Source organism: Oncorhynchus mykiss, chromosome 12, assembly GCF_057628025.1.
Source record: "Oncorhynchus mykiss isolate SJ-2025 chromosome 12, ASM5762802v1, whole genome shotgun sequence".
NCBI classification, from domain to species: Eukaryota; Metazoa; Chordata; class Actinopteri; order Salmoniformes; family Salmonidae; genus Oncorhynchus; species Oncorhynchus mykiss.
The window spans coordinates 72,732,861-72,749,671 of NC_143033.1; the positions used below are offsets into that span (position 1 = coordinate 72,732,861).

A 16,811-nucleotide genomic window follows, 5' to 3' on the forward strand; every position below is an offset into this window, starting at 1 on the left:
TAGGCCTCCTTGTTCTCACACGCTTTTTCAGTTCTGCCCACAAATGTTAGATAGGATTGAGGTCAGGGCTTGTGATGGCCACTCCAATGCCTTGACTTTGTTGTCCATAAGCCATTTTGCCACAACTTTGGAATTATGCTTGGGGTCATTGTCCATTTGGAAGACTCATTTGTGACCAAGCTTTAACTTCCTGACTGATGTCTTGAGATGTTGCTTCAATATATCCACATAATTTTCCTCCCTCATGATGCCCTCTATTTTGTGAAGTGCACCAGTCCCTCCTGCAGCAAAGCACCCCCAAAACATGATGCTGCCACCCCTGTGCTTCACGGTTGGGATGGGTGTTCTTCGGCTTGCAAGTCTCCCCCTTTTTCCTCCAAACATAACAATGGTCATTATGGCCAAATGGTTCTATTTTTGTTTCATCAGACCAGAGGACATTTCTCCAAAAATTCCCATCTTTGTCCCCATGTGCAGGTAAACCGTACTCTGGATTTTTTATGGCGGTTTTGGAGCAGTGACTTCTTCCATGCTGAGTGCCCTTTCAAGTTATGTCGATATAGGACTTGTTTTACTGTGGATAAAGATACTTTTGAACCTGTTTCCTCCAGCATCTTCACAAAGTCCTTTGCTGTTGTTCTGGGATTGATTTGCACTTTTCACACCAAAGCACGGTCATCTCTAGGAGACAGAACGAGTTTCCTTCCTGAGCAGTATGACGGCTGCGTCTTTATACTTACGTGCTATTGTTCGTAAAGACGAATGTGGTACCTTCAGTCGTTTGGAAATTGCTCCCAAGGATGAACCAGACTTGTGGAGGTCTACAATTTTTTTCTGAGGTCTTTGCTGATTTCTTTTGATTTTCCAATGGTCAGGCAAAGAGGCACTGAGTTTGAAGGTGGGCCTTGAAATACATCCACAGGTACACATCCAATTGACTCAAATGAGGTAAATTATCAGAAGCTTCTAAAGCCATCACATCGTTTTCTGGAATTTTCCAAGTTGTTTAAAGGCACAGTCAACTTAGTGTATGTAAACTTCTGACCCACTGGAATTGTACATACAGTGAATTATAAGGGAAATAATCTGACTGTAAACAATTTTTGGAAAAATGACTTGTGTCATGCACAAAGTAGATGTCCTAACCAAGAAATTTGTGGAGTGGTTGAAAAACGAGTTTTAATGACTCCAACCCAAGTGTATGTAAACTTCTGACTTCAACTGTATGTATACCACTTTGAGCAGAACGTTGAACATTCAGTAGATATAACTCAATCCCGGCAGCTCAGCGTAATGTGACAGGGGGTTACACCGAGATGTAGGATCCAAATTTACTGTATGTCTGCAATGATGTTCATAAAACTCCATGGACCTCCTCTTGCGCAGTGGAACCCAAGATGATGTGACCACTTGGTTACGGTGACACCGTTCCGCCGAGGACACCCAAACCATAGTTGCCACCGCAAAGCCCAAGGAGCTTGACTGGAAGTTGTTGTAGCCCTGCTTGGGATATTTAGACTATATTGGCTTTTGGTTGAGATCAACGCAGCTCTAGCTTGGTATGTCAGGGTGGGCAATTATAAATGTGAATTGGGCCAAGTTGGAGGTAATAATGCATTTAGGTCATAGTTTATTGAGATGCATGAATACACAACACCAAAAGCTTGATTTTATGGCTGTTTTAAATTGAATTTCCTGCATTTCTACGTAGTAATGATTTATGTTCACTAATTTGTCAATTGATTTGATAGCATGTTAATGTATGCAAATAAATTCTATGAATGGTTCACCTCTCTGTTTTCTTTTATTCTATAATATGGTATATTTTAGAGGTAGACCGATTATGATTTTTATTGGAGGACCAAAAAAAGCCGATACCGATTAATTGCCCGATTAATTTTATTTATTTGTAATAATGACAATTACAACAATACTGAATGAACACTTATTTTAACTTAATATAATACATCAATAAAATCAATTTAGCCTCAAATAAATAATGAAACATGTACAATTTGGTTTAAATAATGCAAAAACAAAGTGTTGGAGAAGAAAGTAAAAGTGCAATATGTGCCATGTAAGAAAGCTAACGTTTAATTCCTTGCCCAGAACATGAGAACATATGAAAGCTGGTGGTTCCTTTAACATGAGTCTTCAATATTCCCAGGTAAGAAGTTTTAGGTTGTAGTTATTATAGTTATTATAGGAATTATAGGACTATTTCCCTCTATACCATTTGTATTTCATTAACCTTTGACTATTGGATGTTCTTATAGGCACTTTAGTACTGCCAGTGTAACAGTATAGCTTCCATCCCTCTCCTCGCTCCTCCCTGGGCTCGAACCAGGAACACAACGACAACAGCCACCCTCGAAGCAGCGTTACCCATGCAGAGCAAGGGGAACAACTACCCCAAGGCTCAGAGCGAGTGACGTTTGAAACGCTATTAGCACGCACCCCGCTAACGAGCTAGCCATTTCACATCAGTTACACAGCCTTATCTCGGGAGTTGATAGGCTTGAAGTTATAAACAGCGCAATGCTTGACGCACAACAAAGAGCTGCTGGCAAAACGCACGAAAGTGCTGTTTGAATGAATGCTTACGAGCCTGCTGCTGCCTACCACCGCTCAGTCAGACACTTGTATGCTTGTATGCTCAGTCAGATTATATGCAATGCAGGACACGCTAGATAAACTATTAATATCATCAACCATCTGTAGTTAACTAGTGATTATGATTGATTGAATGATTGTTTTTTATAAGATAAGTTTAATGCTAGCTAGCAACTTACCTTGTCTTACTGCATTCGCGTAACAGGCACTCCTGTTACTCCTTGTGGAGTGCAACGAGAGGCAGGTGGTTATTGCGTTGGACTAGTTAACTGTAAGGTTGCAAGATTGCATCCCCCGAGCTGACAAGGTGAAAGTCTGTCGTTCTGCCTCTGAACGAGGCAGTTAACCCACCGTTCCTAGGCCGTCATTGAAAATAAGAATGTGTTCTTAACTGACTTGCCTAGTTAAATAGAGATTAAATAAAGGTGTAAAAAAAAAAAAAAAATCGACCAAATCGGTGTCCAAAAATACAGATTTCCGATTGTTATGAAAACTTGAAATCGGCCCTAATTAATTGGCCATTCCGATTAATCGGTCGACCTCTAGTATATTGTAACCATGTGTTCAAGCTAATCAAATCAACGTTGATTTCTGATACAGCGTAGCGTTAGCTTCACAATATAATGAAATGCCAAGTCGGAACAAAAGCTCTCATCTCAAACAGTGCAATGAGATTTTAAGCTATACGTATTTATATTTAGATTAGGCTATAGCCTACAAATAGCTATCCCACGTAGTCATAGGCTTATTAGGCTATACTGCAAATTATTGTTGTCTGTTCCTGAACTGGCCGAATGACAGAGCTGTCCTTCAGCAACACAAGTTGTTTAAACTTCTTTAACATCATTATGCGATTCTGGCGCTGTCTTTTTAGCACCCGGAAGGGCTGTCCAAACACTTAATAACACTCATCAAGACATGTTACCTACACATAATAATCCTGGTCATCACTTGTTATTATTACAAATAAGATATTAGCACTTCTCACAATGATGCTTGGATAAAAGCTGAATCAATGTCTCGCAAGATCACATAATGATTCATTTGCATTTTACTGACACAGATGCAGATGCAGTTTGGACGTTTCACCGGTAAAACGTGAAGAATTATCATTCACGATTGACAGTGATGATGGCCTATTTTGAAATTAGGTATGCCCATCTTGGTGTTTGAGGGTATTACAAATAGAACATTGTGTGGGCATACCAGTAGACAGAAGTTGCAATTGGAGGATGCATTTTATACATAGGCCTATTCTACAATGACATTCAATAGGCTACATCTGTCGGTACAAACTTTGATTGAGGAAATGATGACGTGATTTTAATGTGTTGACACATAACAGATGCACGCTGCACACATGCATGTACTATATGCACAGGAAGAATAAAAAATAACTGTCTTCCATTTTGACCAGCTGGCCTTTTCCTTGACACACAATGGAGACACTCACTCTCTTACGCTCAAAAACACTCAAAACCTCAACACACCCATACCCAGGTGCTTACGCCCCCTCACTCCCCCATTCCTCCACCCATACAGTGCACTGTGACCCCCAAAGCCAGGTGACAGGTGCTCCTCCAACCCCAACTCTCACCACTTCTCTGCTCTACTCAGTACTGACACACACAGGGTTGGATCTTAAGTGGTATTTGCAATACTCTTACATAGTATCTACAATATCACTCCTTCTCGTAATTCACATAGTTATAATACACAATCATTGATGCATTTCCTTGGGTTCATTGGGTTCATAGTACACAACATTCTTGACCTGGACTGGACTATGGGTTTAGCACTATACACCATTCAAGACTTATCACTGTGTTTTCCCAAGGAATGTATTCATATTGTATTCAGGAATGTATTCATATATGTATTCATATTGTTCCTTTGAATGACAGAGACCCCCCTGCTGGCCTGCAGGTGTATACGTATGCAATAAGGCCAGAGGAGGTGTGGTATATGGCCAATATACCACGGCTAAGGGCCATGTCCAGGCACTCCGCGTTGTGACACAACACAGAGTTCCTGGACACAGCCCTTAACCGTGGTATATTGGCCATATATCACAACCCCCCGAGGAGTCTTATTGCTATTATAAACTAGTTACCAATGTAATTAGAGCAGTAAAACTAAAAATGTTGTCATACCTGTGGTATACGGTCTGATATACCATGCCTTTCAGCCAATCAGAATTCAGGGCTCAAACCACCCAGTTTATAATAAGAAATAAGTGTGTCACTGGATTACAATTACAATAGTACTTACTCTAATTATATGGGTCACTCATGATTCAATTTTATGGGATGTGTGTCTTGTTCTATGTTCTGTCCCTATACCAGTGATGGCGATTGGTTCCTACTTACACAGTGTTTATGGTGATTGGTTCCTACCTACCCAGGTGTCTATGGTGATTGGTTCCTACCTGCAGCAGAGTGAATGAGGATGCTCTGGTTGGGCCTCAGGTTGCCAAAGTCAAACAGCATCATGTAGGCGGTGATGTAGTTGACGGGGAGGGCGGCGGCTTCCTCAAAAGTCATTCCCTCTGGGATGAGGAATGTGTGGGTAGCGGGCACTACGGCCACCTCCTGCCACAGCCCACAGCGGTTGAGCACCAGCACCTTGTCACCCACCTGCATGGACGGGAAAGAGTCATGGCTTACTATAAGGTTGCAAAATCCCAGTACATTTCTGACAATTCCTAGGGTTTCCAAGAATCCTGGTTGGAAGATTCACAGAATCAGGAGGGAATAGGCAGGAAATCCTGGATCCAAACAGGATTTGGAGAAAACCTGGGAATGTGGGTAAAGTTAGTGGGATTTTGCAACCCTAACTAGTGTATATCTACTGTAGACATGTCATTTAGTTCACAAGTTACAAGTGGCTATGTTTATGGAAAGCAAGGGATCAGCTGTTTTGTGGTTTGGTGTTGGGGGGAATTTTACAAATCTAAGGTTCACAATGCAAATACTGTGGAGGTCAGGTTAGTTATTTTGTCATTAGTTGTTTGTTATATAGGACCACACACTGTGACAACAGTCAACATCATAACATGATGTGGCATTAGCCCCCACTGCTACTCCTCTCTCTCTGACAATTATCACCTCCCTCCTTATCAGCCCAACCCCCCTCCTCTCCCTTGCTTGTCATTTTGGGCGCCGTGTCCCCATTCGGGCTTATCAGAGCAGCAGGAACCTCCGACCCTCTCCTGTCTGTCCAGGAGGAAGAGCCCCATTGTAAACATCCCCCCCTGCCGAGGAACTGGCCAATCGGGGAGGGAAACACCAGGGACACAGGAAACAGAGCCCACCACTGCATTCTAACATTCTTCCTGTTTTCTTCCTCCTTCCTTCTCCACCCCACCTCTACATCCATCTGACTCCTTCCTTCCCTCGTTCTACTCCTCTCCCTTTCCCTCAACCTGTCACTTTTCCGCGCTGTCTCTCCCTCTTACTCCTTCAGTATCTCTTCTGATTGTCTCTCTCTCTCTGTCTTGTACAGTATCTCCTTTACCCCCTCTTTTTTTAATCTCCCTCCCTCCTCCCGTCACCCTTTCTCTATCTCCTTCTCTCCACCTCCCTCCATGGGCCCTGTGCGAGGAGTTGCCCGTTTCCCCTCTTCCTCATCAGTGAGACAGGACAATGGGTCCCATCTTCTCCCCTGGCCACTCTCCACTCATCAGCGGCCCTGCCAGATTCTTCTCCATGGTTGAGCACAAGACAAGCTCTCTCCTCCTGGGAACAAACCCACTCCTCCCGCCCCAGCCTCCCCACCATCCTCCCGCCCGCCCGGGCCTCTCTAATGGTCTGGAGGGAGCGATGCGCCTCGCTGTCTGTCTATCCACTCCAATTAGAGAGATCTCCCTCTTCCCTCTCATTCACTCTCCCTCTCTTTATATCCCGTCTCAAGCTGATGCGTTTTGAGTCCTTCCTCTTTCTCTCTTTCACTCCTTTTCTATCAGTCTTCATCTTTCACTCTCTCTTTCTTTCCCTCTGCCTGTCCTTCTCTCCGTCTCCCTGTGTCTGTGGTGAAACTCATTGCCCTCAATCTGTTAATTGGAGCTCCAGTAAGGCAGGTAGGATCAATAGGCGGAGGCGTTGGAGCCTAGCAGGAAACACGCTGATGACTCAACCCTCACATTCAACTACATCGGCAAGTATTGTGTGCCCATGTGAGGCATGTGAGTCACCGTCACACACACACACACACACACACATGCACACACGCAAACACACACACACACACACACACACACACACACACACACGAGAAGAACACACACACATGCACACACGCAAACAGAAGAACAAGACACACACACACAGAACATACTCCCACTCAAACACACTCTTGGCCAAAGTCCTCCTTGTGACTTGTCTATCACAGCACTTGTTACTGTGTGACCCCCCTCCTAATTCTCTCATGCCCCCCCCCCCCCCCCCCCCCGACGTCACCACAAAGTGTATGAGGGGGAGCTTCTCAAAGAGCCTTGTAGTCAGCTGCTGTACACCACTGGTCTTTATCAACTAGTGATTCATGTTTGGGGGTAAGTGGGCTACAAGTCAGAGGTTATGTGGTTTGACGAGCTCATCAACTTTTGCCCCCAATTGGTTAGATCATGGATTCTAGTCTCAACTGGAGGAGTAGCTGTGAACTCCGTATGGCTCTTTAATTTTCTCATGGAGCCTAGGTTATACTAAAGGACAAAGGACAATGTATTCATCCTACTGTGTTGTGTCAGCAGTGTTGTCGTCTAACATTGTTAAGAGTAAATCATAGTCGTCCCATTGTGACATAGCTACACGGCTCTGAGAACACCATCCACGGTTGACACACAGAGGCCAAATGCGCACTTCCCCATAATTCCCAGCGAACGCGTCTCCGGCACGCTTCCTCTATTCATTTGAATGTGTTGACAGTTGGAGAAATTGCTTGAGCTGTGTTGGAACTTCCAAAGTCTGAAAGGTCAACGGTCCAATATTCTAGAACAACCACTGTGCGTACGCCGACACGTTTTGGACTCTGATAAACCCTTCAGTCTGCGGATGTGTGAACCGTGTGAGACTGAGAGGGTCATCCATGGAGCATTATATGTGTCAGGATCACGGCCCCGCCCTGTTCACGGATGGAACCTACCTTGAGTTTGACCTATAATCTGTGCTTTCTACCTGCTATTTCTACCATTGCAGCCGTTACCATGACAACGGTACCGCGACAGCAAGTCTTGTTACTGATAGGCTAGAACTGTTTACGGTAACAAACTTGGAGACGTACAGACGTCGTATTTCTGAGTTGTCTTTCTTGGTCCCTCTCGGTTCTGTTGAGTTTTTATGAGTGTGTGTGCTTTCGGCAGTGTTATAATTAGGCAATAAGGCCCGAGAGAGTGTGGTATATGGCCAATATACCATGGCTAAGAGCTGTCCTTAAGCACAACGCAACGCGGAGTGCCTGGACACAGCCCTTAGCCATGTTATATTGGCCATATACTACAAACCCCCGAGATGTCTTATTGCTATTAGAAGCTGGTTACCAATGCAACTAGAGCAGAAAAACACATGTTTTGTCAGACCCATGGTTTGGCTCAACATTCAGGGCTCGAACCACCCAGGTTATAATAGTTGTTATAAACTGGATGGTTTGAGCTCTGAATGCAGAATGGCTGACAGCCATGGTATGTCAGACCGTGTACCACAGGTATGACAAAACATTTATTTATACTGCTCTAACTACGCTGGTAACCAGTTTCTAATAGCAATAAGGCACGTTGGGGTTTGTGGTATATGGCCTATATACCACGGCTAAGGACCGTATTCAGGCACTCCGCGTTGCATCGTGCATAAGAACAGCCCTTAGCCGTGGTATCTTGGCCATATACCACACCTCCTTGGGCCTTATTGCTTAATTATAACAATGACGAAAGCACACACTCTCAAAAAACCTCAACAGAACCGAGAGGGACCAAGAACGACAACTCAGAAATACGACGTCTGTTTGTCTCCAAGTTTCCAGGCGCCTGATTCTCTCCTCCCTTTTGTTGTTTAAGGCCGACTATCAAGACAGACTGTGCAAAATGCATGCTACGAGTGTGCTTCCCATCTGTAGTGAAAAGGAGGACAAGAGGGACGGAACGGAGCGAGGTAGGAGGGACGGAGGAAATACCAGACTGACAATGTGGGCCGGAGGGAGATAATTGAGAACATATGGGTCAGGTCCTACCAGAGCTCAGCTAAAGCTTATACTCTCAAAAAAGGAAAGGGTTTAGTGAAAAAAAGTGCTGATCGAGGATTGTCAGTCATGAGTAATAGAGTGTAATTTGGGATATTTCCCTCTTTTTGTCACTTACTCGCTCTTTCCCGCAACTGCTCGTGCGGTTATTCGGGGTGATGTCACTGTTGTATTACAGTTTTTCTCAAACGCTAAAACACCATTTCTGAATCCTTGCTCCATTTCCTGAAAACATTCAACACAAAACCTCATCTTCAAGCACTATTTACATAACCTCTGACTCCTCTGGCAAAATGAAACATTCGCCTCAAAACAGTTTTACCTGTGTTCAAAATCAAACACTGCTCTCAAATCATAAACAAAGTGATCAAAATGATATACACTCTCAAGCAGTCAGTAAACAATACACCGAAAAATAGAAAACACATTGTTCAAAACATACAATTCTCAGGGAGAAGTACATTTTTTATCAAAAAAAATATTCATATTTTTCCGTCTGTCTTTTGATGAACGAAAACGTGTTCTATCATAGTAGCTCAAAATTGATCAGAAATTACTACTCTGCTTTGCTCTTTGCAATTTTGTTTTTTGTTCTTCCTCCTCTTTGTACCCCTATTTTTACAGTACTGTACCCTGCATCTCACAAACTTGTCCTTTGTCTCTGTCATACTGTAATTCTTGTTCTTTGTTGATATGAACCTGCAACCAGTCAAAATCTATTGAGCAGTCAGTACTGTTAATAAATGGAAATCACAATGTTCAGGGCCATATAATTCATCCATTGTACAGTATACAGCCTACAATGCACTGTACTACAGTATCCATTCTCAGACTTTCTCCTTCCCATCTTCAACAACCTGTTTTCTCTCTGAACTGGCTTATATTGGTTTTGTCGCATCATTTGAAACAGGTTAAATCAATTTTGAGTGGTTGTGTTCAATCAATGACATATGTTCTCTATTTGTATTTGATTGTTGCCACTTGTGTTTACCAGTATGGATGACATGTGCATTAGAGTGCAGAATGTGTTTTGAGAATGAGAATGTGTTTAGAGTTTTGCTGAAAAGTCTAAGTGAGATCTGCAAATTGTGTTTTATCATGTGAAATGGTTTAAGGTATTGACAACAGACTGCTTAATTAGCTAAATGAGTCCAAGCAACTGAGAACTTTGTTCAGCCAATCGGTTTTAGTGTTTTAGCAATTGAGAAAAACTGTAACCTACTTCTAGTCACTGTGTCACTGCAGACTCAGTGACAGCGTGTGTGTGTGTGTGCATGTGTGCATTTGTCTGTGAGTCTATGTTTGTGTGTGTGTGTGAGAGAGAGAGAGAGAGAGAGAGAGAGAGAGAGAGATGGAGAGAGAACAGAAGCCTCCCAAAAACAGTGACTGCAACTAAGGTCAGCACATTCTCTGTGAGCTCCCTCCTGCCAAAACACAGAGATCTCTATCCATTAGGAAGATTGGCTCTTAATTTAGGGAGTTGGAGTTGGGGGAAGGTAGGGGTAGTATGGGGACTGCAGAGTGTATGGGGACTGCAGTGTGTGTGTGTGTGTGTGTGTGTGTGTGTGTGTGTGTGTGTGTGTGTGTGTGTGTGTGTGTGTGTGTGTGTGTGTGTGTGTGTGTGTGTGTGTGACCTTCTAATCCAATCTGCATGAATAACAAAGTGCAGTGATGCCAGGGAAGTATATAACAGGACATGGGTCGTATCATATATTATGATGTCTAAGACCATTGTGCTGTCAAAGACTGACACAGAGCCAATAACTCTGGTATATAGACGCTTCTATATGCTCATCTTATCCCTACGGATGTTCAGGTCCAGTGGATTTCAGGGACACAACCACTCCCTGCGGAGACAGAGGTGCACTGATCTTATTAGTGTACTTCCCAAATTACACCCTAATCTCTATGTAGTGTACTACTTTTGACCAGGGCCTCTGGGCATTATATAAAGAATAGGGTGCCATTGGGACGCAGACTTGGACTGATCTGGCAACTTCTCTTTCGTGCTTTAATGGCTCTTGCTGACATGGTTCAAATGCAACAAATGCAGAGTGTTCTTATTTTAATTAGTCTAGACCTGGGTCAATTTGTCTTCATGTCAATGAGTTTTGTCATTTTAGGTTAATCAATTGTTTAAGAGCAATAAAGGTTTACAGCAGGGTTATAACATCAGAACATATGATTGGTGTTTTAAAAATAGCAATGAATATACATCAAGTCTTTGTGCTTAGTGAACATTGTGGTTTTGTCATAGAGTTTGATCTGTGATGGTGTTCGGTCTCAGGTTCAAATAATATAGCAACAATATCTCTAGGCTACTATATGCCTAAATTGTCATGTTGTTATAAAATGAACAGATTTAAAGGGTCGTTATGCACAATATGTTGCTATTAGCTCCATTGAAAGGATGTGGTTGGCGTTGCCATGCCGTCAGTAATATAACTGGCAGTAAAACATGACTCATCACACTATTCAAACAAGGAGAGGTAGCCTGGAATGATCAATGCATAGGCAATGTTATTATGATACAAGTAATGCTGATTATATGACAGTGGATTTATGTGAAGACATATGATAGATAAGCAGATAAGCAAAATAATACAGTCCTTTCAAAATATTCATAGTACGGAAATACACTGAGTGTACAAAACATTAAGAACACCTGCTCTACCCAAGACACAGACTGACCAGGTGAATCCAGGTGAATGTTAAGATCCCTTATTGATGTCACCTGTTAAATCCACTTCAATCAGTGTAGATGAAAGGGAGGAGTCAGGTTGAAGAAGGGTTTTTAAGCCTTGAGACAATTGAGACATGAATTGGGTATGTGTGCCATTCAGAGGGTGAAAGGGCAAGATAAAAGATTTAAGTGCCTATGAATTGGGTATGGTAGTAAGTGCCAGGCGCACTGGTTTGTGTCAAGAACTGCAACTCTCCTGGGTTTTTCATGCTCAAAAGTTTCCCCTGTGTATCAAGAATGGTCCACCACCCAAAGTACATCCAGCCACCTTGACATAACTGTGGAAAGCATTAGAGTCAACAAGGACCAGGATCCCTGTGGAACCCTTTCGACACCTTGCAGAGTCTATGCCTCCACGAACTGAGTCTGTGCTGAGGGCAAAGGGGGGTGCAACTCAATATTAGGAAGGTGTTCCTAATGTTTGGTATGCTCCGTGTATACCCTAAAAATAGATGCTGTTTAATGGGCGTGGTATGCAGAATATAGCTATATTAATTTCAAATCGATAAAAAATCAGAAGATTGAATGGTTGGTGATTTGTGACTTTCCCAAAGACATGTCTGTTGACAAAGATCGCGAGTAATCATTTAAATCTTCGGCTTCTCCTGGTCTTGCGCCTCGCCCTTTCCGTTCGCTTAGTGCGTGAGCCACTGTCGCTCTCCGTAACAAAGGCAACGGTGTCACTACTGCGTGGAGTCGCACCCGCCCCACCACCTCCCTCCTATCCCCGAAACGGTGCTCAAGTGTCACATGCGGAATGTTTTAAAAAAATGTTTAATTATCTCGTCTTTTCTATCCCCTAAACGTAGAGATAGCATTGAAATCTCTCCAAATCCACAGAACCGAATGCTTACACGCCTTTCAGCAGGTTAGCTGTCTAGCCGATGGCGCGACTCACAATTTGGAGCTGTCAATCTCCCGTGCGCAAAGCAACTCATTTTTTTATTGTCGGTAGACGAGGGGCGCTGGCTTCATTGAACTCACTGCCAATTAAACAATTGGGTCCTTTGCTGGAAGCATAAAAAAAAAACAAATGCACTCCTCGGCTTGTAACTTTCCACTCAGAAGATTGAGTGAGTATTCTGCTGCTATGCTCTCCATTTACGCACCAGTGACTGGGCTAGCAATAATCTTCCAAAGCATTTAGCTGCGAAATTAGGCTACATTATTCTTGAGGGCTATCATTGTTCCAACTCTCTGGTCATTTTGAGACTATGGACAAATAGACAGTCATATTCTGAAATCAGATTACATTCATATTCAAATGTATTGGTCTGGGCGTTTAGTGTTGAATGTGGTTATGATGATGATGGTGAAGCTGGTAATAGATGACTAACATGAACACATGTGAGACGGAATTGTCAATTCAAATCAATAGCAAAGACTGACACGCCCTAAATCAAACAGCATCCTGATATGAACCCAAATAAATGCCCCAAGAAATGAGTTAACCAAATGTGCTTTCTTTGGAACAAAGTAGCCGACAACATATTATTGTTCATGGAAATTGTCAAATGATCAGGTTTACTAGGCAATCATAAGAGTAAGCTAAATAATTTCTAAGACAGAGGCTTCAGAAGCAGGTGAAGCGAGAGAGATGGAGAGGAGAGAGCGGAGAGGATGTGGCGCGCTTACTTTTCTATCCGTCACCTCTTCTCCCACAGCCTCGATCTCCCCGGAGCACTCCATCCCTGGCGTGACAGGTGGGGACGGCAGCCGGTCGTACAGACCCTGCCGGGCCAGCAGGTCGGCAAAGTTCAGCCCGCATGCCTTGACCCGCACCATGACTTCTCCGGCCTTGAGTGCCGGCTTCCCCTTCTTCACCTGCAGTTTCACCTTATCATAGCCCCCGTAGCCGGAAAGGACCAGAGAGCGGTAGGTGAACTGCTCTTCCTCGGGGACCTTCTCGGTCGCCGCTGGTGTGGCTGCCGCCTCGGTGGAACTGACTGGTGGGGACTCCGGCTTGGACTCAGCTTTCGGCTCCTCGCTGGGTTTATTATCTTGCTTTGTTTCCTCGGAGTTTTGCTGCTGAGCAGGTGCATCATCGCCAGACATTGTGAAGAGTATTAGTAGACAGTGACAAGTCTTGAAATTAAACGTTCACTTTTATCCTCTTGTCTTTAGGAGCTTTGCTGTAATGAAGCGTTGAGGAGTCTGATCTGAGTGAGTCAGGAGCAAAGAGAGAAGAAAAAACCTGATTCTCAGAGCTTCTTCAGCAGCCTTGCATGAGGACACAGACCCGAGTCAATGAGAGCTTCAGCTGAGGAAAGAGCAGGCTGCCTCGCAACGGCTACAGTGGCCAGAGGGTGTCAACTCCGCGCTCTGACAGTGTGTGTGAGTGGGACGAGAAGGAGGCAAGCTAGAAAACCCGGAGAGCGGAGTCACTGAGGAGGAGGAACGACAAGTGGATTTTATAGACAAACGGGCTGTGTCCGCCTATATAGGTTTCGACATAGCCAGGGGCGGGCTGGGACAAAAATTCAGCACTGTCATTTCACACCAGCCCACAACCCCGCGCAATAATGCTAATGCAAAATAACATAATCAACTATAGTACAGCATTTCTCAACCTTTACTGTACTGTCTGTGCTTCTTGTTCTTGTTCTCATCTGTTGTCACTCTGTCTGTCTTTGCTTCTGTCTGTCACACCTATGTGGTAATTGCTATTACATATAGAGCCACCATTTTAAGGAACTGGCAGTACATCTGTGTCTCTGTTTCTTCTTTCCTCCAATACACTCAACTCTGGGCTGTCTCTGCAAAGCATATCATCCTTTCCCACAGCACTGGTATCAGAAGACGATGGGACCACACTGCCTGTGCGGGGCCCAGCAACATTCTAGTTATGAATGAATAAACACATTTATTAGATAAAGAAGAAAGATTACTGAATACATGCCTAATAGAGACCTTGTGAAAGCCTTACTACTTACATTGCAAATGCAAGTGCCTGGCTGTCATACCTGTTACCCCCTATCTTAATGGTTAATTACTATTACATACAGTGCATTCAGAAAATATTCAGACCCTTTGACCTTTTCCACATTTTGTTACATTTCAGCCTTGTTCTAAAATGGATCAAATACATATTTTTCCTTATTAATCTACACACAATACCCCATAATGATAAAGCAAAAACAGGATTTTATACATTTTTGCAAATGTATTAAAAATAAACAAAAACAGAAATACCTTATTCACATAAGTAGACAAACACTTTGCTATGAGACTCAAAATTGAGCTCAGGTGCATCCTGTTTCCATTGATCATCTTTGAGATGTTTCTATAACTTGATTGGAGTCCACCTGTGGTACATTCAATTGATTGGACATGATTTGGAAAGGCAACACACCTGTCTATATAAGGTCACACATTTGACAGTGCATGTCAGAGCAAAAACCAATCCTTGAGGTCGAAGGAATTGTCTGTAGAGCTCCGAGACAGGATTGTGTCAAGGGACAGATCTGGTGAAGGGCACCAAAACATTTCTGCAGCATTGAAGGTCCCCAAGAACCACCAAGACTCTGACCGCCCGGCAAAACTGAGCAATCAGAAAAAGATGAACGGCACAAAAGTACAGAGAGATCCTTGATGAAAACCTGCTCCAGAGGGCTCAAGACCTCAGACTGCGGTGAAGGTTCACCTTCTAACAGCACAACGACCCTAAGCACACAGCCAAGATGGGACAGGTCTCTGAATGTCCTTGAGTGGTCCAGCCAAAGCCCGGACTTGAACCCAATCTAACATCTCTGGAGAGACCTGAAAATAGCTGTGTAGCAACACTCCCCATCCAAACTGACATAGCACGAGAAGATATGCAGAGAAGAATGGGGGAAACCCCCCAAATACAGGTGTGCCAAGCTTGTAGCGTCATACCCAAGAAGAGGCTGTAATCATTGCCAAAGGTGCTTCAACAAAGTACTGAGTAAAGGGTATCAATACTTACAGTTGAAGTCAGAAGTTTACATACACCTTAGCCAAATATATTTAAACTAAGTTTTTCACAATTACAGACATTTAATCATAGTAAAAAATCCCTGTCTTAGGTCAGTTAGGATCCCAATTTTATTTTAAGAATGTGAAATGTCAAAATAATAGTAGAGAGAATGATTTATTTCAGCTTTTATTTCTTTCATCACATTCCCAGTGGGTCAGAAGTTTACATACGCTCAATTAGTATTTGGTAGCATTGCCTTTCAATTCTTTAACTTGGGTCAAACGTTTCGGGTAGCCTTCCACAAGCTCTGGGATTCTGAGTAACTGAGTCAAGTTTCTAGGCCTCCTTGCTCACACACACTTTTTCAGTTCTGCCCACAAATGTTATATAGGATTGAGGTCAGGGCTTTGTGATGGCCACTCCAATACCTTGACTTTGTTGTCCTTAAGCCATTTTGCCACAACTTTGGAAGTATGCTTGGGGTCAATGTCCATTTGGAAGACCTATTTGCGACCAAGCTTTAACTTCCTGACTGATGTCTTCAGATGTTGCTTCAATATGTCCACATAATTTCCCCCCCTCATGATGCCATCTATTTTGTGAAGTGCACCAGTCCCTCCTGCAGCAAAGCACACCAACAACATGACGCTGCCATCCCGGTGATTCACGGTTGGGATGGTGTTCTTCGGCTTGCAAGCCTTCCCCTTTTTCCTCCAAACATAACGATGGTCCTTATGGACAAGCAGTTCTATTTTTGTTTCATCAGACCAGAGGACATTTCTCCAAAAAGTACAATCTTTGTCCCCATGTGCAGTTGCAAACCATAGTCTGGCTTTTTTATGGCGGTTTTGGAGCAGTGGTTTCTTCCTTGCTGAATGGCCTTTCAGGTTATGTCGATATATGACTAGTTTTACTGTGGAAATAGATACTTTTGTGCCTGTTTCCTCCAGCATCTTCACAAGGTCCTATGCTGTTGTTCTGGGATTGATTTGCACTTTTCGCACCAAAGTACGGTCATCTCTAGGAGACAGAAATCGTCTCCTTCCTGAGCGGTATGACGGCTGCGTAGTCCCATGGTGTTTATACTTGTGTACGATTGTTTGTACCGATGAATGTCGTACCTTTAGGCATTTAGAAATTGCTCCCAAGGATGAACCAGACATGTGGAGGTCTACACATTTTTTTATGAGGTCTTGGCTGATTTCTTTTGATTTTCCCATGATGTCAAGCAAAGATGCACTGAGTTTGAAGGTAGGCCTTGAAATACATCCACAGGTACACCTCAAATTG

General features: G+C 43.3%; 1 protein-coding gene across 1 annotated transcript in view; it reads right to left on the reverse strand.

The window, feature by feature from the left end:
• The window catches only part of LOC110538156 (NADPH-dependent quinone oxidoreductase VAT1), a 42,000-nt gene extending 27,597 nt beyond the window's left edge, over nucleotides 1-14,403 (reverse strand). Inside the window, exons 1-2 of the mRNA XM_036938218.2 lie at nucleotides 13,220-14,403; nucleotides 5,042-5,249 (exon numbers count right to left, since the gene is read on the reverse strand). Of these exons, the coding sequence (XP_036794113.1) occupies nucleotides 5,042-5,249; nucleotides 13,220-13,639 (628 nt within the window). The 5' untranslated portion in view covers nucleotides 13,640-14,403. The remainder of the gene's footprint in view (nucleotides 1-5,041; nucleotides 5,250-13,219) is intronic.
• Between the last annotated feature and the right edge of the window lie 2,408 nt (nucleotides 14,404-16,811).